This window comes from Planococcus citri, chromosome 4 (assembly GCF_950023065.1).
Source record: "Planococcus citri chromosome 4, ihPlaCitr1.1, whole genome shotgun sequence".
Lineage (NCBI taxonomy): Eukaryota > Metazoa > Arthropoda > Insecta > Hemiptera > Pseudococcidae > Planococcus > Planococcus citri.
In genome coordinates, this window is record NC_088680.1 from 61342316 (window position 1) to 61367828 (window position 25513).

A 25513-nucleotide genomic window follows, 5' to 3' on the forward strand; every position below is an offset into this window, starting at 1 on the left:
TAACAAAGTACGTTTTCGAATTCACTTTTTGAAAAAATGACGACGAAAGCAACGTTTAAAGGAAATTTTTAATTATATCAAAATGAAAAATTGGCAAAAATGATGAAATTTTTTTTTTAGATCATTGCAAAGACTCGCATCTATTTGAGGTTTTGTGATGAATTTTTCGTTCGACTCCTCCCCCCCCCCAATTCACTTTTCTTTGGCCTCTTTAAAATTTTAAAACTGTCTAAATTTTGAGATTATTGAGAATTTAATCCCAAAAAAAAAGAAATCGTACACTTTTTACAACCTGTCTTATTAATTAGTCACATTTTGATTTTTTTTCTTTTTGAAAAGAGCATTTAAATGAGTTCTGATCAAAATTGAAATTTTTTAAAAATTTATTCGAATAAATTTAGACACCCTTCACTTATAAATTCGTTGAAAGTTTACACCCTCAAAATTCCAATCCTCCAAAAAACTCTGTCTAATTTTTTAAAAAAAAATCAAAAACAATCCCAAAACTCGATCCACATCAAGGTAAAAAAAAATTCACTACCTACCCTTTCTCGTATACACGTAATACAAAGTTTTATTATCGGACGAAAGTAACACCGGTTCCTCAGCTTCGGGCAGTTCAGCATCGCCATTAATTCTAATACGATGCTCGTTATTAAAAACAATCGGCTTCTCTTCACGATCGAATTCACTAACGGTAATTTTTTTCAAAAAATCGCGAAACAACGTACAGCAAATATAATCGGCTCGTATCAAATAGAAAACCGGTGAAGTCGGAGGTACCCATAACATGATGGATCACTCTTAATTAACACCACAGTCGAGAGTCGAGTCGAATCGTCGGTGACACAACTTGAATTTCAAAAAGTATAAAAAATAATTAACGATGTGGTCCAATCATGACTCGTAATAGGTCAGTTGACGTATGAATAAAGTTAGCAACGCGATTCGTATAATCTAAACAGCTTCGATGGATGATAGAATAGAAAAAAAAAAAAGGGACGACTTTTCAGTAAGGTCTTTGGCACGTTTTCTTTGCGAATTATAACGTTTCAATGAGTACGATTCTCGTGGATGTCGAGATATACACACATACAAGTACGAGTACGATGCGAAATTTAAATATTTTCAAAAAAAATAGTCGCTTTTTTGCCACCACCGACGACGCCCACGATTTAATAATATATTTTTTTTAATAACTTCGCACCATGTCGACGAATCTTTCCGGTAGCTGTGCTTGTCGTGCTTTTTTACTTTGAGACGATTTTATTTTTATAAATAGGATAGCCTATCTTATATTTAGGCGCCATCACCACTAAACTCGTAGGATGGATCTTTACCTGTGACGTGACCTCCAGTTGTAGGCAAAGGAATGTTATTCAAAGTAAAAGATCTGAATTCTTCTTGCACACTGTTGACGGACGATTGCTCGGAATACTTTTTCACGTGTTGTAAATACTCTTCTTCGTCTTTAACCTGAAATTTTCCCATAAAAAACGATGATAATTTGCGATAATTGTAGAGCAAATTTCGAGATGAGGGTGGGTTCAAAATAATATAATATAGGAATGGATTAGCATGCAATGGCGATTTGAAAACGTGTGCGCAACTTACAACCTTTCCATATTGTTTCATGCAGTCTCGCTGATTTGGATATGTATAAGATTTCATCCTGCAAGCTTTATAATTTCATTACATTTAAATCAACAATTTGTTGAGTAAAAAAAAAAAAAACGAAAGAAAGGAGGAAAGGAAGGAATGACTAGAGGGATGGGGTGGGGGGAGGAGGAAGTAAATGATATGATAGAATACCTTGTACCTAGTTTTTTGTTCGGTACGAGGTGTTTCGTAGCATATACGAGTATTTTTCAACAATTTAATCGACATTTTAGAAAAAATTCTAAACGAGGTTTACTTGGCAGTATTTCCTCCTTCTGGTGATATAAATTTGATGCATGAACTTACGAGCACATACGTGTTGAACATGTGTAAAGCGAATTATTCACGGTGACAGTTTTCCATTAAAAATTTCAATCCCACATAACCGCGCTACATCAAAGAAGCCGAATAAACTACTACATACGAGTAATAGCGTCATGAGAAGCTCGTTGAATTTGAATCAAAATATTAAACGTTTCGAGTAATAAACTAATTCGTTAATTCGTAAATCGTATCGAGTGTGATTGCGAAGCAAACTAATTGAAAGATGCGTTAGCGTGTGTTGTGATAATTGAACGAGAAAATTAGCTCAGTGATTGTGAAGGAGGAAAGGGGGAGGGGTCTTTTTTATCTGGTAACTTCTTTGAATGAAATGCGGAATAATCAACTCCAATAATAATTTCTGATTTCAATTTTTACCAAATGTTTTTCACGTTATTTAATACCTACATATAGAGAATCGCATGTCGAGCCGATAAATTATGTTTTTATCGATTTTTTCTTATCACTTAACACGATTTTCGAATGTCAATTTTGTTGATTATTTGCATCTTTTGGCAAGTTTTTCAAATTTTTAGGATATTTCACCAATTTTTTTCACATTTTATCATGATTTTTGTTTCTGATGGTTTCAAAACTTTTATTCTTCGATCCATGGGTGTGGGGGGGGGGGGTAAATAATTTGCGTACAAGTTGAAGTTGGCAATTTTTCCAAAAATTTAGGCGTTTTCTGTATTTTACACAATTTTTGCAAATCGATTAATTATTTTTTTTCCTCAATTTTATGCAATTCAATGTTTTTGGCAATTTTATCTTCGTTTCGAGAAAAAATGTTCATCATAATTGGTGAATATTGGTCACAGCTTGGTGAATCTGTCACCAAGAAGTCACTTCAAACCATAGAAAATTTATACTTGACCATCTGGTGACTTCTTGGTGACAAATTCATCAAGCTGTGACCATTTTTAAACGATTCTGAACTTTTGATGACTGTTGGTGAATATTGGTGACTTTAGGTGAATCACCAAAAAGTTACCGAAACATAAAATATTCATATTTGACTGTCTGATGACTTCTTGGTGACAGATTCACCGAGCAGTGTAGCCATTTGTGATCGATTTAGAAATTGGTGACTACATTTTCAGCAATTTTTACCCCTTTTTTGCAATTTTTTATACTTTCAGGAATTTTTGTTAGCACAATTTTGAACCATTTTTAGAATAATTATTTTGTTGGTTTTCAAGACACTTGTGTAATAAAATGATTTTTATGCAACTTTGATAGATTTTTTTTTTGATTTCAAATTTTTTTCACAAAACAAAAAAAAATTACTCAAGTTTGGTAATTTTTATTTTTCTGTTTTTTTTCAATTTTTTTTTAAATTTTTAGTGATTTCCGGAAATTTTGTCAAAATTTAGAGCAATGTTTTATTCAAAGAGGATTGTTTCAAAATATTTTATTGATATTTGCATTATTTTGAACGATTTTCGCGAAGTTTCAGCAAATTTTTTGAAAACATGAGCTTTTTTAATTTTTTAAAAATCTGTTTTGAACTATTTTTACGTAATTTTTATGAAAATTAAGCTTTTCTTTTTCAAATTTTGTGAGATTTTTCCAAAATTCTAATGCTGGACTGAAACATGAATTTTTCTTCTTCAATGATTGCTATTTTTTTGCTGTTTGAAGGAAATTAGTCGATTTTCGAAGGAAGATTATTGTATAATCACTTTCACTAGTTTTCACGAAAATTTTACACCTTTTATGTGAAGTTTCCTCCTCGCCCCTCATGTTCAACTTTTTTCATAATAGTTTTAATCGAATGTACACGAAGCTATTTTCAGAAAATTTTTCACGATTTTTTCACAATTTCACTTTAATTTTGTTTTCTTTTTCAATGATTTTTCAAAATATTTTTCCAATTTTTTTCAATTTTTGCATCGTTTTTCTAATACGTTTATGAGTTTTAACATCATTTTCAACAATTTTCGTAAAAATTAGCAAATTTTTTAGGAGTTTTGAATTTTTATGTTCAAATTTTAATTTTTTATGGTATTTTTGCTACGTTTTCAACGCTAATAGGCGATTGTTGCAATACATCATCAATCTTTCGGGTTCTAATATTTATTTTTATACGTACTTTTTCTTTAATTTTTTATAATTTTTCGCAATTTAACATAATTAATTTTGTTTTTTCTTTTTTTGATGATTTTCAAGCATATTTTGTTAAATTTAAGCAAGTTTGTCAATTTCTGTATCATCATTTTCAACTTTTTCAATTTTTTGTTTTTTTTGTCTTATAACTCAATTTAATGCAAATTTCTTTCAAATTAGGCAGATTTTTTGTAAATTTTCCGTTTTTTTTTTTTTTTTTAAACTACACAATTTTAATGACATGACATCTATTTTCTTTATTTTTCTTAAGATTTTCAAATACACGTTGCTAATTTTCTGTTAGTAGTTTTAAGCAATTTTGTCAATTTTAGCATCAATTTTATGGATTTTTATTTTTTATTTTCTTTCAATGCTTTATATATGTATGAAGGAAGATTTGTAAAGCTTTTGGTACACAAAGTTATTCTCTTCAATTTTTGATTATTTTTGTTATTTTTGCCAGATTTTTAAAACATTTTCATGAAATTTTTGCTACATTTAACCCAATCTTTGTAACATTTCAAGAGTTTTCATGCAAATTAAACTACTTTTTCAAAAATTTGAATAATTTTTCACAATTTTAAGAAAATTTTGATGATTATTTTCATCAGTTTTTCGTTATTTAAGAAAAAATCGTTACATTTTTCATTTTATAATTTGTTTTGTCTTTTTCTAAAAATTTATTGCAAGTAAATTTTTCAAATTTTATGTCAATTTTAAACAGTTTTGTCTGTTTTTGTGCAATTTTTTTTCAATTTTTAAGTTAGGTATAGTTTTAAAAGATAATTTGCCACCTTTAACAATTTTGAGCTTTTTTTTCAATTTTTCATCATTTCATTGAAACTTCCGAAATGTTTTTTTCAAGTCTTATACAAGTTTTCGCAAATTTTTGGTGAATTTTGAAAAAGTTTTTGATAATTTAGGTAAGTAAGTTTTTTTTGTTCAATTATTTTGGATTATTGAAATATTTTTACATATTACAACTTTCTTGTACATTCAGTCAACTTCTTCCAATTTTTGGTCTTTTTTGCGAAAATGTACCGAAATTTGATGGCACTTTATTTTGAAATTTTATTTTATTTGTACAACGATTTTTTTAGATTTCGAATCTTGGCAAAAAATTGTCAATTTTTATGCTATTATCAACTTATTTTTTTCACAAATTTTGAGAGCTTTTTTCAATAACTTTACACAATTTAGTGATATGTATTTCATAATTTTTTTTCCAAATTTTTGAAGATTTTCTTGTCTTTATTTCGAATGTATATAGATAATTCTCTGAACCAAATAACAAACATTTTTTGATTCAAAGTGATTCCTTAAGTTCATTGATTTCTATACAAAACCTATTTTCTGATCACCCTATAGTTCAAAATATTCTTGAAAAACTATTTGAGCTACAAAATTCCCACTTTATTATCCAGTTTATGTATGTTCCCAGCTACATTGGAATCACTGGAAACGAAGCTGTTGATACTTATGCAAAATCTGCAACTACTCTTTCCCCCCTTACCATCATCACAGCTGACGACATCAAATCTTTTCTCACTCAAAATATATACATGAATTGGCAAAATTTCTGGTCCCAACAAACAACCAACAAGCTCTTTCAACATAAAAAATCAATTCATCCTTGGAAAAACCTATCCCACTTAAATAGACTTGAAGAAGTTATCTTGACAAGACTGAGAATTGGACACACCAAAATTACACATAACCATCTTTACCTAAAAGCCCCCAAGCCCTCATGTCAATTTTGCTCATCTGAACCTATATCTGTTCAACACCTACTTCTCTATTGTCCACAATTACACCAAGATAGATTAGCTCTCCAAATAGATGAATACTCTCTCTCCATCCCTGACAGCCCCTCCGAAATGGAAAAATTTATTACTCTTGTTGAAAAAACACAACCTGACAAATTTAATATAATCTTACGTAGCGTGTAATAATCTTGTAATTATAAACACCAAAAAAAATAAAAAATAAAAAATTTATCTGACGTTGAGATGATACATATTTCATTACTTACTTTTTTTTCATATTTCAACATTTTTTTTGCAAATTTATTTTCATCAATTTTTTCAACACGATGAGCAATTTTTGTAGTGATTCAACAATTTAATGAATTTTTAGTTATTTTCAGTGGTTTTGAAGCAAAATAACTTGATTTTATACTAATTTTTTTAACTATTTTACCATGACGTTCTTAAAATTTTTTTTCAAAAATTTCGCTCAATTTTACCTACCCTATGTTATGATATTTTTAGACAATTTGTCAATATTTTGAGCAATTTTTGAGATACTTATTCGACAAATTCTTCGATATATTTAATCAATTTTCATGTAAAATTGGCAGGTTTTTTGAAAAATTTTCAGAGAAAGATCAAATTATGTTTGGATGTTACTTAATTAAGTATCATTATTAGGTCCACTCAGACCACCTGTGTGATCAGTTCTGATTTCTGATGGGATTTACAAGGGTTACAGATCAGCTTCCTCGAAATCAAACAGTTTGGATTTTCATTTAAAAAATTTAAAATGTACCTATCTGAACAAAAATTCGTCAGTCAGGCTCAAAAATTTTTGATCGATAGATAAAAATACAGAATGTAAATTTTTGAGATTACTTAAGAGGTCTCTCCAACTTTTTTCAATATATTGTTGAACTTATCTTATTTAATCAACGTTAACGATTAATGTACTATTTCACCTTACCCCCCCAACCTCTCCCCTTTTTCTGATAAAAACCAAAATCATCCACATCACAAACGGGTGAATAGTGAATACACCTAACGTAAAAAAAATTCCAACATTAAAATATCGCATACCAGCCAGCACACTCGATCACATTATAATGCTCACGTTTTGGATGTTTTGCCATAAAATATTCTCGCAGTTACGTAATCATTGTCCAGAGCTTTTTAAACATAGCCTCGAAAACAATTAAGAATGCTAGCATTTTGGCAATATCCCCATCTAATTAAATGTAGCAAAGAATACGTCCTTGTAAAACTCCATGATGCGTGCTCATATCATTAGTTTTGTTGCTGATTCGTTTACTTACTTACGTATACATACGTAGGTAAGTAAGCCTAATTTTTTCAGCCACTAAAAAATGTTCAAAATTAGTACCTCGCTCGCTCGCATGCACGAATCAAACGATACGCACAGCTTTCAATTTTACACGCTCTCAACACGTAATAAATAACAAATCCAAATACACTAAAATGAGAGTAGGCATTTTATTACATAAACAAATAGCGTCGAATGTGTAAGCGCTCTTTCTCTCTGAGATCTAAGTGCGCTATTTGTAGTATCACTTACACATCTTCAAAGCTACTTATATATCTACCTAATCTACTTTATTTAAATGCGAAAATCAAGAGCATAATGTACGTTTAACAGAAATAAACTTAGCACGTTTCACTTAGTTCAGAAAAACTTTTGCCAAAAAACCTTATGCTGTTGTTCGAATATTTTGATTCACGCGCGATTACTTGCACACGGTTGTTTAACTAAAGAAACATTGTACAATTTGTATTTTGTAGGTAGGTATTTTTTTTTCAACGAGGAAGACTTTGAAACAGGATGTTTCTTTTTGTAACCAAAAAAAATAATCGATTCGATTTTTTTTTAAAATTAGAACTATTTTCTATGGTTTGTGGGCAATTTGGAATCTTCACTTATACGAAAAATACCGAAGTAATGATTCAATAGGTACACATGTTGCTTAATTTCGATGCATAATATGCGACACAAATCTTATTTTTATGACTCATACGTACCTATTTACTTGACGTACTTTTTAGTTTATTTTGTTGCGCTTATTCTTTCAATTCCACGAGAGTATGACGTAAAAAAATTAAGTAGTATTTATCTACATATTATTTGTTGCTTATTTTTTTTCCTCCGAATTTTTGGACCAGAATTGAGATTTTGTGATGAAATTGAAGTCGTTAGTGGGATGATAGGTGGTATTATAATTAGGTCAAGTTTTTTATTCGAAGTAAAGTGTTGTGATTTTTTTTTATTATTTTTTACTTTTTATAAAGTCAAGGATAAATAATGTGTTTGGGTTTCAGAGAAGAAAGCTGTTCGATCTACTTTTTTCCCTTTCCTGATGATAAATGCCTAATAAATCTGAAATTAAGTCCTACGATCTTCAAATTACAAAATCCTCAAAATTTTGCAAAGTTGGAATTTCTCACCTTCCATCCCTCAAAGTTGTCTCCTCAGGTGAGAGAAAAATTCAATATTTTTGATATATTTTACCCCCCCCCCCCCGAAAAAAATGAAAACAAATAATTCAATTTATGAAAATTTGTTGTTTCTGCATCAGAATTTTTTAAATACATACATAATTTCCTTTTAAAAAAAGCTTTCCCCGGTCCTCGCCAAACCATATTGGCCCCTTTGTGAAGAGTCCATCAAAGTTGAAAAAAAAAACAGAAAAAAATCAGAATGCTTACTTATTAATCAAAATCAGGGAAATTTTTTTGAAAATATTTCATTTTCACATTAGAATTGTTCTACATAATCCCTTTTTCGAGAAAATATTATTTTGTTGCACCCTCAAATGATTTTAGCTCTTTTGTATGGAGCCCTCCCCCCTCCTGGAGAAAATAAAAAACCATAAAAAATTGATGCCTGCAGAAATTTGATAGGCAGGATTTTTCTAAATGACCTTTTTATCAAGTAAAACTTCTTTTCCTAGTCCACCAAATGACGTTGGTTCCCTATAAAGCCTCTCAAAGTCGAAAAAAAATGAGATATTGATACATGTATCTACTTACAAATTTTTTGAAAATGTTTCATTTCTGGGCAGAGTACTTTTAGATAACCACATTTTCATGGAAAAACCTCCCTTTGTCTTCTAAATGATGTTGGTCCCCTTGTATGAAGCTCCCAAAGTTGAAAAATATGAAAAATTGATGTCTTTAGGTACAAATTATTTGAAAATTTTTCATCTCTAATCAGAATACTTGTAGATATGTAAGTAATTCTTTTTTCAAGAAAAACTTGTCTTTGGTCCCTCAACAATGTTGACCTCCTACATAAAGATTTCCCAAGTTGGAAAAATCAAAAAAACAAAAAAAAAATGGAGGTAAAGTCTCCCCTGCGAGGAAGGTTTCAAAGTCATGGATATTGGATATATTTTTTAAAGTCTGACATGATGTTATCGTTTCATCGAAATTGTCTCCAAGTTCTTGAAAGTCAGACCAAATGTTATGTGAAATTGTAAAAATTTGGATTCTTTCGAGAATTAAAAGTAATTTCAAAAAACAGCAGATAAAATAAATTTAATTTGAGTATGGTCACTCAATTTTTTTCAATCTGTTTATTTTCTATGGGAAGAGGTGTTTTTTGAAAAAATCGGATTCTTGGTTTTTCTTTTCAAATTCTGAAAAATATGATAATATGTATCTCGTGTGCCTTTGTCAAAAAAAAGGAGGACGAAAAAGTTCGTAGAAGAAAATACGTATTAATGCCGGAAACAAACAGTTTGAAATGCCTCAACGAGCCCAGGACAATCAGAGCCACAGTGCCCAGCCCCCCCCCCCCTCACACAATAAAAATTCAACTTATGCACTCACAGTCACTTCATTGTCTAAAAAAAACATTGAATGGATTGGACTTTTTTTATGGGGGAGCGCGAAGGGATGCAGTCCTTCTAAATGAAAAATTGCTATAAAAATTTTAAAAAATAAAAGAATTTGAAAAAATTTTTAAAAAAAATTGATAACTTTTTCAAAAAATTTCAATTTTTTTTTGGTAAAAATTACGCAAATACAAAATTACTTAAATTATGAAAGTTACTTTTTTATACGTAAATATTTCCAAAAATATTTTTTCAACAATAAAAAAATAATTCAAGTACTTCGATTTTTTTTCAAAACACAGGGGGTGGTGGTGTATGAAAATTAGGGTCTTGCAGCCTCAATTTAACACCCCCACCCCCTAGAAAGGAAATACAAAAAAAGGCATATTTTCACTTACAGTCACAAGGTCATGATTTAATTTTATTCCACATCTTTTCGATAAAAGTACTTATTCCTGCATCAAAGTTGAAAAATTTTTAATGAATTTTGAATAATTTAGCACTTCTTAGATCTGGTAGTTCAATTGCTCGATTCTCTAAAAGATCAGAACTGGACTCGGAGGAAATTGCATTCGTTGCCAGTCTCTTTCTACAAGTACACCCCTCGTTGAGTGAAAATATTTTCAAGGTGAATCATGCATTTGAGAAAAGACCAACGCGGGCCTCATAAAAAATGTATAATTACCAGTGAAGAGCTCCCAAAATTGAAAACAAAATTAAAACTATAAAATAAAAGAAAAATCAGTGCAAATTTTTTCCAATTCTTAATCAAAATTCTTCCAAATAACCCCCCCCCCCCCCCCTTCAAAGAAAGGATCTTCCAGGCCCTTTAAGAAACATTTATAGTCTCCTCGTGAAAAATCCTAAGTAGCTACATATAAGTTTGAAAAACAAAAAAAAAAAATTTTCAAGTCCATAAAAATTCCCAAAAATTCTCAATTTTTGAGACACCATTCTTCAAAATCACACTCAAATGTAAAGAAAAAATACAAGAATCGTCTTCTGTACCGTTCCACACGTAAAGTTAATCCAAAAAATCTTTAAAAAATTTCAAAAAATTGAATAAAAATTTTCTACGTATTTCTGCTTTGAAATTTTTCTAAATAATGACCAATCATTTCAAAGGAAGTCCTTTTTCCAGTCTCCCAAAGAAAGTTTGCTTGCCTTGTAGATCTTGAATTTGAAAAATGAAAAATGGACAAATATTTTTCAAGGGGTTAGAAAATGGGTTTCTCTTTAAAAAAAAGGGGGGGGGGAGTCCAATATTTCTGGGATGACCAAATTTAATGTTCTGTTTTTTTTTTCAAGAACTCTGTACCAGGCCATCAAGGTTGTGAAAATTGAAAAAAAAAAACAGAAAAACGTTATAGCGTTTTTATTATCTACATGTTAGGTATAGGTACATACATTTTTTTCCAAACAAAGGAGAAAGAATTTTTATACTTTTTTGTGGGGGGAGGGGGGCTTTCAACACGATTTAATTTATATTTGGTGCTCAAAAATGTTCATGGATTTTTTTTAAACCAACTAGGTACCTACTTTGAAAATGAAAAGTAGGTACGTAAGAGTGAAAAAAATCACAAAAAATTTCACGAGTGCAAATAATAAAGGATCACTTTATCGCATATGCCTTAAAAAATTGACAAACCCCTACCCCTTTCCACTTGGCTAAGCCTTTTTTTTTAATACTTGATGAGATTTTTTCTTCAAAATTTATTGCTCATATATATTCCAGTAATTTTTACACGTTTTAACTTTTTTGATCCTACTACCTGAAAAATAAATTTAAAAAGCCTCGAAGAAAGATTTTGACACCAAAAAGCCCATTTGGGAGAGAGGGTTTATCTGTCGCAAATTTTATGAAAACAGCAAAATTCTACTTTCATGATCAAAAAAGTCCATTCGACTACAAAACCTGCAAAAAGGAAAAAAACACATTGATTTTCAAAATTTTTGAACATTTTAACCCCCCCTCCCTTCTTTCCAACTCTGCCGCCAGTTTTTCATATTTCAAACCAACAATACTTTAACGTACGTATTTACATCAATTTTTCAGTCAAAAAGATTTTGAATTACATAACCCCCCCCCCCCTTCTTCTTCTAACGGAGTCTATGTCCATGAGGTCAAAATTATTCTTCGATTTTCAGGATCTAATTTTTTTCCAGCAAAAATGAATCGATTCAACTAAGTATTATGAGCGATAAAATTCCAATCATCGAAATTCCCCCCCTTCAATTGAAAAATTTGAACGGTTTAGATCATGACGATAATTCTGTGCAAATGCAAACCCAAAATACAATGGGGCCATTCCATCAGGTTGCTTGAAGATTCAAGTGAAATTTGGATAGGTAATTTTTTTCAACTGGATCAATTTTCAGATTTTCATCGGAGGTTTTTTCTTTTCAGCTATCACTCATCAAATTGGGTCTCACGCCCTCCTCTCCCCTCTTCACTCCTACTACCTTGTAATATTGGCCTACTCTGACGTTATTCAAAATTTATGATCGCTCATCATCTGCCCACAGAAGTGAGAAAACATTCAGATGTTTTAAGCCAAGAATAATTCTGTCCACTTTATGCCCCGTTTTACAAAACGAACCCCTATTAAATTTTTTTTTTTATTACCTAACAACAGTATAAAAAAACCAAATAGGTAAGTAAAACAACAATAGATATTTTTTTAATGCAACAGATCTTGAAAAAATTGTTCAACAAAATAGCCGGAAGAACTGAGCAATGGAATGACTCACAATCAACGAAATCGAAATGAAAACTAATGAAAGCTTGGCCAATCTTCAATCAAAGATTCTTAAAAATGAAAAATTTTCCAAGTCCAGGGACCAATTTAACAAAAAATAGCTTCAGGTTTTCAAAATTCTTCATTAAAGAAAAAAAAACAACAATAATTTGATTGGTAAATCATTGATCAAATTTTTCATTCAATTTTCCAAATTCCCGATCACAAAAGCCAATAAAGTGTTACTCGTCACATCGATCAGAATATAAGCAATTGAGCATCGAAAAGCTCTCATCGTCACGTTAGGTAATAACGCGACATGACACAGACATGTGGACCTTACAACCCCCCTCGAAAAACATGAAACGTGACAAAATAATTGGAAAACCAAGTACATAAGTAACTAAGCAGTCGTGATTTGAAATGAAGCGTGGATAGCAAATGTTTACCGTAATGCGGCGTAAGTACACGTATATATAAATTTGAAGATAAATCAGAGTGCTTACTGAGCGGAGCTAGGTCGCGGTGCAATGTACCGGAAACCGAGATCGAGAGAGCCTTCAGTGGAGCCGAAAATGCGTTATACAGTATTAAAATTTGAAGGAAACGAAAATCGCAAATCGCACTCGACTCGAACCAGAATATACAAATTTTACTCGTTAATATCGCACACTGCAGCATTCAAAACAGAACTAAAAAACAAGCGGTATTGGGCGGTTGTACATGGGTTTGTATTAAAAGAAGTTTATTGCCATGTCCGTCTAACGCTATCCAACATATTATAAATATAATAACTACCGTGCTTCTCTCGCTCTGTCCTCGTCGTCCCCTAGAAATAAGAAAGTGATACGTGTAACCGCAAGATGCGAGTGTTTATCAGAGAATACACCAGTGTTTTATTTATATATCCTTACAAAATAGTAAACGGCGGACAAATAAAATAAAAGCAGAGAGAGTAGAAAAAATTGGGGAAGATGGCTGACGACTGCAGCTGCTGCGAGAGAGGCAGCAGCAGCGACAGCAGCAGCAGCAGCAGCGGCGGGAGTTTAGATTGCACGATGGCGTGGGTGTTAATTACGTGGTTGACGTGGCAGATTCTTAAAACGTTTCGTTTCGAATTTGGCAAATATGCCCCTCGAATATTCAACGTATACTAGCTTGCCTATCGTATCGATGAAAAGTCTGAGATCCTTCATTCAGATTGAATAGTCGATTTTATTATACTTTAATCGCTGCTATCGAGCTGGCAGAGGGGTGAAAAGGGGAAGAAATTAAGAGTTATTTGACTGGCCATTTATATAAAATCTGAGACATTTACAATTGGAAAGTAAAAGTGCCCATTAAAAATTTAACGTACGATACGACATACCAGATGAGTTGCAATTGCATTTTAAAACATGTCTGAATGGCTCATTAAGTTAACTAATGAACATCGAGTTGAATTTGTTTACTTATACGAATATTTTTCTATAATAAACCGAGTTTGTTTTGATGTTTACTGACAGAATTTTGAAAAATGACGATCAACAACGATGTCTTTATCAAGATGTATCCAGAATTTTCGTAACAAACTTTCAGAACAAAATAAAATTATAAAAAAAAATACATTGGTAGGTAAATTTTTGTTCTAAGAAATCTCGCAGGTAAATTATGCATCAAATCGTCTGCCAAATAGAAGAATGAACTGAACCCAGGCCCCACTCAGGCAATCATATTTACCTGAAATTATTCGAACTGCATTTTGATTTGCATTGAAATCGATCCCTTTACCGGAATTATAGGCTAAGCTGAAAATTAATGTACTCAAGGTAAGATTACGTAGGTATATAAATAACACACGAGCTGTATAAATAACTTAAAAAAAGATTTAAAATATGACTCGTTTCAATTGAATGCGGTAACGTGCTTCTTTTAATTAGAGACTAAATTTTACGGAAGAGCTTTTGCCGCATGTTCCAAGGTACCTACCAACTCGTCGCCGAGAATTTTAATTCGACGTTAATTTTATTAATGGTCAAGTTGCAATTCTGCTCTTTTGAAAAAAAATTTTTCGCATCGCGAAACTTAATTAACAAGAGTATAGTGTTTTATTTCTCGCATAGAAAAATTTATTCATCTTTGTACATAATTTAGCTATACTTAATTGTTTTTAAAAAAATCTACCTGTACATAAATTTATCCAACGATACCAACAAAAATATTACAAGAACAACGAGAATTCACACTGAAAAAAAAACCTATCTAAAAATATGCGACATTAAATAGGTACTTTATACCTAATGGAGAGGTAAACGCTAAAAAAATGTTCAAAAAAATTTGATTTTATTTTTCCAAAAAAAAAAAAAAAAAAAAAAAAAACGTTTTCATTTATTTTGTCATTTGCTAATAAATAAAATATAGTCGTAGACGAATTTGCTGATATTTTTTTTGCGATTCATCAAGGTCTAAAATATGTTACTACAAGCGGTCAACTTTCAAAATATTCGAAGTCAGTTCAACATGACGTTAAGTTTTTCGGATGTAAGCCATTTTATATTATCTGTGCAAGCAAAACGATTCACAAATCAAATTCCATAAGCAAATGCACATTTTTTAACAGTAAATCTACCTATATTTTAGAACTACATACAATAGAACTATCGACATTGGTGCAAGAAAAGCTAAAAATGATAAATCTGCCATGGCGAAAATGATTGGATCTGATCAGGTCTGATTAGTTTTAGTCAGATTCAGTCAAATCTGCCCTATTGGGTCTCTGATCACATTGTTTACCATTCATTAAGAACTAAGTTAGATCAGTTGAAATGATCTGACTAGGTCTGATGAGGTAAAATCGGATCCAGGAAATGAGTGATTAGACATTCCATGGATTCTATTATTTGATCTGGTCAAATAAACATTTTCATCGAATTTAATCTAATAATTCAGAATTGATTGGATCCAACAGAGGGGATCTAATTGGATCTGGCCAGTTCTGATCAGACCAGATCAGACATGATCAGATCTGGACATTCTCTGATCTAATTAGATCTGACTAGTTCCAAACAGAGCAGAGTTTTGATCGGAATAGGTCTGGTCAGCTCAAATCAGATCTAGGAAATCTCCTGATCTGGTCAGATCCGATCAAGTCTCTTTAATTGGGTCTGATCATGACTAAATCTAATATAGGGAACGACCGGATCTGATCGGATCTGGTTAGATCAAAACAAAATCCATATTTGATCAGATCTAATTATTTTCTGCTGGCTCATCACACTGATCTAAAAAGAAGCTGATCAAATAAAATCAGGTTTGATCACTCATCACTTTTCCCTGAGTAGATATATATCAAAGCTGATTTTCTAGTTAGATGAGGTCCATTTTCTGATGTAATCACTAATCAGATCAGATCCAATCTTTCATCCTTTGGGATTTGTCAAAGAATTGAAATGAATAATTGATCCTCAAGTTTTGACTAGAATACCTACACATATTTCCTCCCCTTAGACCTCACGTGGAATAATATTAAATCTTTCAAAACATAAATTCTATGGAAGAGAAGAGGAAAAACAACATTTAAATTAGAAATAATGTGTAAATAATTTTCAAGAATTGCTTGGAAACCTTATTTTTTTATATACCTAATTGATTCACTATCTAATTCTTCTACTTTATATAGGTCAGAAAGTCTGACGAAAGTATCAGGGGAAACTGATCAGATCTGATCAAAATTTTCAAGACTGGTTTAATCGGATCTGATCTGACATATCAAAATCGACCTAAAAAAAACGTCAGGTTCTGATCTTATCAAGTCTGATGAACCGAGCAAAAAGGTCTAAATGGATTTCATCAGATCTGCACAGAGGAAAAAATATTGGATGCAATCAGGTTCGAACAGTTCAAATCTCACCAAAATTCTGATCTCATTACATGAATTAAGTTCAGGAAATGTTCAGATCTAATGCAGATTAAAGAGATCTGATCAGACCTAATCATTCTAGTTTTACCTACTAGATTTTTAATCAGGTGTAATCCATTCAAAATTTTGATCTCTGGTATGATATAATCAAGTAAAAATAATTTTTCCCCTGGGTGATTACAACTGATCATTTTTCTCTGAATGTCTGCTGTCTGAGTAGATGGCGGATATTAAATCACATCCGCTCAAATAATACTAATTTCCTTATGTAATTAGAATAAATCTTTTCTCCTTGGGATTTGGCGAAGAAATACGACTCAAATTGATCCACAAGTTTTGACTAAAAATATGCATATTTCCTCTTCCCAACCCCTCGTGTAACAAACTATGTACATATTTTAAATCACAAATTTTTGTGAAAAAACAAAATTTCAATCACTCTGACAAAGACATTATTTTTATTCCAGCATTGTAGGAAGACAGAGAAGCCTACCTGAACAGATGTTGTGAAGAAATTCAAGAATATGCTGACCACAACGAATCAAGCATACTATTCAAGAAGATAAAACAGATCACCAGAGATTTTAAACCACAGGCCTGGACCCACCCACCGAGTTACTGAGAAAATCTCGGTGGGCTGGGACATATTTAGGCTGATGAGGTAAAAACTGGACCGCTTAAAAAATTTCTGAATGAATTTTTATGCTCAGTGTCCTGCACTTTAAAAATGAGAGAAAAAAATTTGGCCAATTAATTGAGGAGCCCAAAATCAGGGCCGCTAAAATGGGATATCTCGATGGGCCGCTAGTTCTTGGATTCAGCCCTGTTAAACCACAATCACATGAAATCACAGCTAAGGATGGTACAGTCGCACAGTCGCAAGGGACTCGAATAAGATTCTTAGAGAACTTGAGATTGTATTGCAGCAAGCTATATGGGAGTGAACCTCACAACCCAAACAACAATGAAGTACCAGAAACTGAACAGTGTAGAAAAGCCAGAAATCTTACTTGACAAAGAGATGCCATCAAGGTGTTGAGAAAATGTGAAGCACCTGGATGTGACGGTATTGAGAATGAGATACTACAGTCCATGGGTAAGAAAGCAGAGAAGGTGATCTGGAAGATATGCAACAACATATGGTGCAAAAGAAAATGGCTAGAAGATTGGTGCAAATTAGTGTTGATTCTGCTACACAAGAAAGGTGATATGAAAAATTGCGCCAACTATCTCACAATAGCCCTGATTCCACATGCCAGTAAAGCAATGCTCCGAGCTCAAGACATAGAGGAGTAGCGGTCATTACTATCACAACACGCTGATGATGATGATGATTTCTGAAGATACAACAGGGAGGGAAGTGGGATGAAAATGGCTCGACATACCTAATAAAATTATCAATCATTTCACACAAAAAAAAGAATAGATCTGATCATGTCTGATTAGGACCAAATTAAATTAAATCCAAAAAAAAAACGTCGAGTTCTGATTCCATCAAATCAACTCTAATCAGAATTTACAAACAAGTCTGAAAAGATGTAATCAGGTCTGATCAATAATTGCCTAATGATTTCATTTGTTTGTATAAGTTTATAATAGTAAATGAGGTCCAGATCAATTTCCTGATCAAATCAGATCTAATCTTTTCCTTTCAAGTTTCATGCCATCATTTAAAAATTTAAACAAATTTTGTAGAGACTTTTTTCTTTTCTTTGGATCCAAACTGATTTTTAAAATAAGATATCGGTCAACATTCCACTTCCAGAGAGGTACACCATATGATCAATTTTCAAAAAAAAAAAAAAAAAAATCCAATGATAGTCAATCTCCTGTTCAGATTAGATGCAATCTTCTCACTGTGGGCTAACTTTAGGAAATTTGAAAAATGTACATAAATTATTAATTACTAATTAAATTTGAAGGCATTTAAATCAAATATCTACTAATTTTTTGATTTGACCCTTCTGAACTCCTCACCAGTGCCGTCCTTTTATTGACTTAGAATAAATTATTATTGAAAAATAATTGGAAATTCGGAATGACATCGATTCCTACTGGGGGGGGGGGGGGCTGGCTCGACTTGATACAGTTTTATCAGCCTTCAATTTGGAAAAAATGGTAGACTGATAAACACCAAGAGACGGAATTCAAAAATTAAATTTTCAAAACTTTTACGTTTTTTTTCTTCAGTTTTTCAGTTGAGCAGCTTGGAAAGAATCAAACCTGATCCGAGCATTCCCTGAATTAAATTCAATTTGATCTGACAAGATCTGATCAACAAATCCAATCGCTTTCTACTCGATTTTAATTTTTTATCAATACTGGCCGGCTATGAGAGCATTGCGAGGCTGAATCCAAAAAATAAAATTGGTACTTTTAAAACAGCAGGTAGGTATTCCTATAATTAAAACTCCCAGGGTGCAAAATTATTCACGATTCAAATTACAAGATACCTTTTGAAAAAAAAATTATCGTTAGTTTCATTTTACGATAATTTCTATCTAACTGATTCATGAATCGTACAGAATCTAGATTTTCAATTCGATCGAATGCCGAATCCATCATCGTATTTTAGACGAATAATACCTACTAAAAAGCATCACAGAAGAATAATAATTTTATGGAGAAGCATATTCTCAACTATTCGATGATACGACTACAAGCAATAGCATTACGTCGTAGTACTAGTATTCCTGCAGGATATCATTAATAAGCTAGGTTTGTGTTTCACATTACGTTGGTCATCTGTTAAAGTGATTGCGGTGAAGGGATACAAACCAAAGCGGGACACATGTATTTAATACATAAAACAAAATAAAATTCGATCAATTAGGCAGGTATTCAATTGTCTTTTCTCAACTCTTTTCAGCGAATTAAAACTTCAATATTCAAATAATTAATTTTTTTTCCAATTTGCGATTCTATTTGTTCATGTTTGTGCAGAAATTTCTGGATACAACTCGATACATATTCTCACTAAGGCAAGAGTTTTGCAAACGAAGAATGATACTACGTATTCGAATTTCGAAACATATCTATACAAGTAACTCAAAATAACATCTCCGTTCATACAATTCGGTTTTAAACGAACGAATGATTATTTACGAATCATTCTGTTCGGTAACGAACAACAAACTGTGTTATAAATTCAAATCGCCATTACATCATGTTATTGGGGAGTACAAACGAAATATCATTATCATTAGTTATATAGGCACATGCAACATGCAGTTAGTAGATCTGAATCTATCACTATATTTTTTAAAGATGTTGATTGATGAAGCACAAAATATAATCGATAGGTAGGTACGAAAATGTTTTGAGAATAATCTGTAAGTAGTAATGATGAAACAATTTTCGTTACGGGATTAAGGATAATGGTTTGATTTTTTAGATACGAGTACGAATCGTTCAATAATCCATTCCCAATCGAGTATTATAATAGTGATATTCGACAAAAGATCGAAAAATCATCTCTGTTTAGCGTATTACCCCGGCACCAAGGCAAAAAATACCAATAACAATATCTTAAAACGAAATACTAGATGCCAATTTTTCCTCGATCGAAGCCCAGTCACATGCATATGGTTCGAAGTGGTAATTCATTCGATAAAAATGAAATAAATTGGCATCTATTTTACATGAAATATTAAAAATGATAAAATAATCGATAAATAATACAAGATGTCGAAACAGCCACCACCTTTGTTAATAGCATTCAATGGCCCGATGTGATAATTAATCATGCGTTTACCGTGAATGCGCATAATCCACCGGGGACAGGTTGACCGCCGAATTTAACGTTCAATGTGTATTCGCCGGGTTCTTGAAGTTTATAATAAATGGTGAATGTTCCATCGCCGTTGTCTATGACTTTAACGTCGGCGTCTCTGCAAATCAATAGATTTAGTTAGTCAACTCGTAACTATATTATTTACAATAATCAAAGCTTGAAAGATAAGATGGATGTTATGGTAGATACGTACTTCCCACTGATTGATTTTATTCTACAGGTAGCTTTTCCGTGACCGGCTTTTTTAGCATCGATGATCAACTTATGTTCTTCGTTGCTTCTAAGTACTTCATTATGAATCGGTGGTAGTTTACATTCGTTTGCCTGCCAATGATAAAAAAACACCTTAGCTCAATATCGGATTACGTAGTCGAGTTGAATTCCTTTACTTACGTTGCCGGTAGCGTAAGCTTGCACATGTAATGGCGACGAAGGCACATTTTGTCCATTGAATTTAACTGGTATCGAGTACAAACCACAATCGTCAGGAGTAAATTGAACTTGGTAAGTTCCGTTTTCGTTATCGATCACTTTAGCTTTTCTAGGTTGGCTATCAGGGCCCTGAAATCACGATACAAGAATTACTTTACGATATAGCTTTTGTGGATGCAGATTTACTATATAGTCAACGTTGTTTACTCACAATTACTTGGACGTCTAAGTTACCAACTCCAGCTTGAGAGGTATCGATACCGAATTCTGTAGGAATCGATGCGAATACTCCTCCTTTAATAGTAGCTACTGGTCCGGTAACTTTAACTCGTTCTGGTTCTGAACTTGGACGGACTTTTAGTTTAAATGGACTGAACAGAACAGATATATTTCGAGTTACGGATAGTCTAATAACGAGTATTCGATGAAATTAATTGATGAATTAATTACCTGTTGGGAATATGTTCTCCATTGTAGAGGATTTTGGCTGTTAATGTGGATCCTTCGGCTCCTGCCACGTAGACAACGTCGTAAGTACCATCTCCATTATCGTACACTTCGGGTTTGGTTTCCAGAAGACCTAGAAGATACAGTTGTGGTCAATTAATGTGTTTTAATTGATTAAATTGATGAATAGATGGATAAATTCGTGCATGAAAATGCGAAGAAAAAAATGAACGAGATCGAGATGAGACTGATAATAGTGATAATACTGGGTGTTCAAGAATTACCATTACCAAAAATAAGGGAAAAAATTTCCCCAAGTCAAAATCGAAAAATTGAACAAAAAATATGCTTTTGAGACTTAAGTTGGGTATTGTTTCAATGCGAAATGAAAGGTTCTCTCGTATTTCATTAAAACAATCACTCAAATGCCCATTTCAAAACGATTATTCAATTTTCTAATTTTCAAACAGGGAATTTTTTCTCCCTTTTGATAACACATCAGAAATCAGAAATCAGAATCCGTATTTTTTGGACACCCAGTAGCATCGAAAACAATAGCAAAAAAAACACTGATAAAAATGTCTGATTCGTGGCATAAAATTTCAAAATTTTACAATTTTCCAGATGAATTTTTACCTCGATCAGTCTGAAGTGAAACATCCAACGGAGCTTTATCGACTTTAGAAGCATCTATTTTAAACGAAGAAGGAATCTGAGCTCGACAATGATCTATTCCTGGACCATAAACTTTGATTTTTTTCACATCTATATCCGGTGCAACTTCAACCTGAAAATGAAAACCAATTTCACTGATTAAATATCCATCGAACACTCAACGACGTCATGAGTTCGAGTCAATGGCTTCGAATTACTTTGTACGGTGATCCTGGAATATGCTGATCTGCGAATTTAATGGTAATATCGTAATCTCCTGGTTCAGTTGGTTTGTATTCTACGGTACAAGATCCATCTCTGTTATCTTTGCAGGTCATCAGAGCTTCAGATGGTCCTTCAATTGCTAATCCAAGGCCACCGGTTCCAGCTCCTGAAAATAGAATTCGTAGAGTTGATTTTTATTCGTTCTTGAAGGAAGCATAAGGATAATGCAGCTAAGATGATGTGAGATCAAACCTCTGGTCTCGACGGTGAATTTATTCTGTTCATTGACGACACCTTTCACCAATCCTGGACCGTAAGCTTTGCATTTAGTCGGATCAGTACCTTTTTTAACATTTACAACGAAAGGTGATCCTGGGATGGGTAATCCATCGTACAATATTTCGATTGTATGAGGACCTGAAAATTCAATAGGTTATTTTTAGTATGTTTTCTCTGCGTTGTACTTGTTTGAGTTGAAATTTTAGATGTTCACCTTCTTCAAATGGAGTATAACTTATTTTGTAGGTTCCATCGGATAAAGGTGTAATGAAGTTTTCAGTCTTGGTGCCGGATGGATTCGTTATCGTACATGTGACTTTTTTGCCATCGTCTCGTATTCCCAAGTCTCGAGAATCGACTAAAATATCAGCTTTTGAATGAAGGCAGACACCTGGAAAAAATACGACAGAAATATTTTCATCATTGGAGCAAATACTAAAACTTGGAAGCACAACGTTGAGTAAGTTTTAAGCCACTTTTACATTTATATATATACTCGAGGAATTCACTTAAACATTAGAATTACTAAAATCAATCGCGTAAAAAGCTTAATTATTATGTAAATCAAGGTACAACGTAGCATCAGTTCACTATAAAGATCAGATTTAAAATCGTCAACTCATCAACGAAGCAGTTTTTACTCGTCTAAAGCAAATCATCGTCGATATTATCCATGCTAACACTCGGTTTTAAGCACACATCTACTCAAACTTCAAACACTGGAATTAGTCAAGAAGAAAAATACACATCAGGCGTACTTTTGGTTAATATTAGCTACTGAGATGAAGGCTTTGAACTCGGATCACGACCACACAATCCACACGTTTCCTTTACCATGAGGTTGAATTCCATGTCCCACAGCTCTTATTTTTCTCCAGTTCACATCCGGTACAATGGTAGCCTGATATGGAGATCCTGGAATCGCTTCGTCGTTAAAAGCGATATTTATAATATATTCTCCAGGTTCCATTGGCAAATAAGCCACCGAACAAGTGCCATCGCCGTTATCTCTGCAGTTAATTGCTGCTTCACAGGGGCCTTCTACGGTCACTCCTAGACCCCCTCTTCCGGCACGTTTCGTATCGATTACAAATTCAGCGGGGTGTTTGACTACACCTCTTTCTAGACCTGGACCGAAAGCTGTCACTTTGCTAGGATCGCTTCCATAAGTGCAAGTTAATTTGTGAGGTATCGAGAGCACTGGTTGACCGCCGAATGTAATGTTTAGCCAGTATTCGCCGAGTTCAGTGGGCGTAAAGTTGATCAGATAGCCGTCGTGAGTAGGAACAATGTGCGCTTTTACCATGTTTCCGGATGGACTTCGGATAACTAGGGTGAAATCTGCTTTTCCGGCTTCTTCGGTGATCACGTGGAATTGTTGTAAGCTGTTGATCGGTGCCACTAGGTTATTGTACACATGTTTTCGCGTTAATATGGTAATTGCTAACGAATGGAATGGACGAGAGGTGATTGGATGCGGATACGAGAAATGTTTGGGTTAGGATCGATATGATTTAGGGAGTGAGTTGGTGAATTAATTACCTTATAATATTAATTTGAGTATTCATTCGTGATGAAATGAAAGAAATTTGTAGTGTGAATATTTATATTGATCAGAATTGTATCTTCGATTATGAAGCAGGCAGTTGCAATATTTTTGAACAAATAAGTCTTGACTTGAGTAGATTTAAAAAAAATATATATCAAATATTTTCTATTATTTTAAATTTGAAAAATAGTCCATTCAATAAAAAAAAAAAACAAAAAAAAGTATTTTTATGGATAAAAGTATCTAATTATGTGTGTGATAGTTCGATAGACCGAAAACCAATACCCAATTACACCAGGAATTATTGGTACTTAGTTTGAACTTTGAATTACTTACTCGTTTCTAATCCATCGACTTTGATCTTCGACACATCTACATTAGCTGGTACTTTTATCTTGAGAGGAGATTGAGGCACTTGTACACCTTCGTATCGGCAATTCAGAGTGTAATCTCCAGGAGCAGGTACAGAGTAATCGATTAAATACGTTCCGTCTTCGTTATCGGTAATGTCTAAAGGAATCTCTGATCCGAGATCGGATTTCAATTTCAGATCTAGTTTTCCTGTATAAATACGAATTATTGATCGTTAGAAAAAATCAAAGAGCAGGAATGCAGGATTAGCTTGTTAGTTTATTTGGTGAAAAATGTAGGTACCTGGTCCTGCATCTCGACAGTCAGCAGTGAAATGCGTTGGTCGGTTTGGTTTCACTCCTGATTCGATTCCGGGGCCGAATATTTGCACTTTTTCGGGTCTTAAGGGTTGAGCAACGTGAACTTTGAATGGACTGCCTGGAACTGCTACTCCTCCATAATTGACCTACGAGTAAAAAATATGAAATAATTATGCAATGAATTACCATATCAATGTACATAACTCTGTCCCTTCAATTTTCAAGATATGCAAATTAACTTTCATGCGTGTAAATGGAGTTTGTCACGTTGTTGAGCGAATTTTTGATCCCATTAAATGTTCAAAACTTACTTGAATTGTATGCTTTTTGCCAGTTTTTGGAGTATATTGACTAGTATATGTTCCATTATGGTTATCCTTTGTATTAACGGGGACTGGTTTGCTATTAGCATCTAAAACCTGCACAAAAGAAAAAAAATTGGAAAACGTTCAACAATAATATTAATCAACAATGAGGAACAAATAATCGAGGGAAATTTGATTGGATTCGATCAGATCTGAACAGATCAATAAATTCTGATCTGATAAGATTTGCTCAATTCAAATCGGATCCAAAAGAATGTCCTAATCTTGTCTCCAGGATTGGATCTGACCGTATCTAAACATTCTCCTGAACTGATCCATTCTGATCTGATCAGATAAAATATGTTCAAACAAGACTACACTGGTCTGATCAGATTCAGATCTAATCAAACAGGTAGAAAGTTGTGATCGGATATTCCTAATGTAATATGGTCACTTTTTTTCTGGGTATTAAGCTTGAATTTATCTGTTCAGCCGTCAGGTTTAATCATATATGCTGAGAAATGATAATTTTCCTGAGCCGATCAGACCCCATCTTTCTACCTGTCTGATCAATTCAATTCGTTCAGATCTGATCAGATGTGATAAGAAATTGTGATTTTCCTGATCTGATCAGACTTAATTTTGATCAGATTTCTCCAGGTCGGCTTAGAAATTGTAACTCTCCTAATCTGATCAGATCTGCTAAGAAGTGGTAATTTTTCTTATCTGATCACTGATCAGACGACCTGGTATTTTCTTCTGGTCTAATTTGATCTGATTCAATGGGTTTTATGAGAACTAATCAGATGTGCTTGGAAATAATTGTAATGA

The 25513-nt window shown here is 32.9% G+C and overlaps 1 protein-coding gene across 3 annotated transcripts in view; it reads right to left on the minus strand.

Annotated features, from left to right (window-relative positions):
• cher (filamin-A) overlaps positions 1-25513 on the minus strand; it is a 104658-nt gene that overhangs the window by 21669 nt on the left and 57476 nt on the right. The window contains exons 14-27 of one of the 3 annotated variants that reach the window (XM_065363480.1): positions 24689-24796; positions 24361-24523; positions 24043-24267; positions 22992-23558; positions 22372-22548; positions 22131-22295; positions 21872-22044; positions 21636-21786; positions 21003-21132; positions 20764-20923; positions 20514-20681; positions 20314-20444; positions 20082-20217; positions 1341-1476 (exon numbers count right to left, since the gene is read on the minus strand). In XM_065363480.1, the coding sequence (XP_065219552.1) occupies positions 1341-1476; positions 20082-20217; positions 20314-20444; positions 20514-20681; positions 20764-20923; positions 21003-21132; positions 21636-21786; positions 21872-22044; positions 22131-22295; positions 22372-22548; positions 22992-23558; positions 24043-24267; positions 24361-24523; positions 24689-24796 (2590 nt within the window). Of the gene's footprint in view, positions 1-545; positions 1036-1340; positions 1477-20081; positions 20218-20313; positions 20445-20513; positions 20682-20763; positions 20924-21002; positions 21133-21635; positions 21787-21871; positions 22045-22130; positions 22296-22371; positions 22549-22991; positions 23559-24042; positions 24268-24360; positions 24524-24688; positions 24797-25513 lie in introns of those variants that run through there. The other 2 variants (XM_065363481.1, XM_065363482.1) reach the window with 2 other exon arrangements.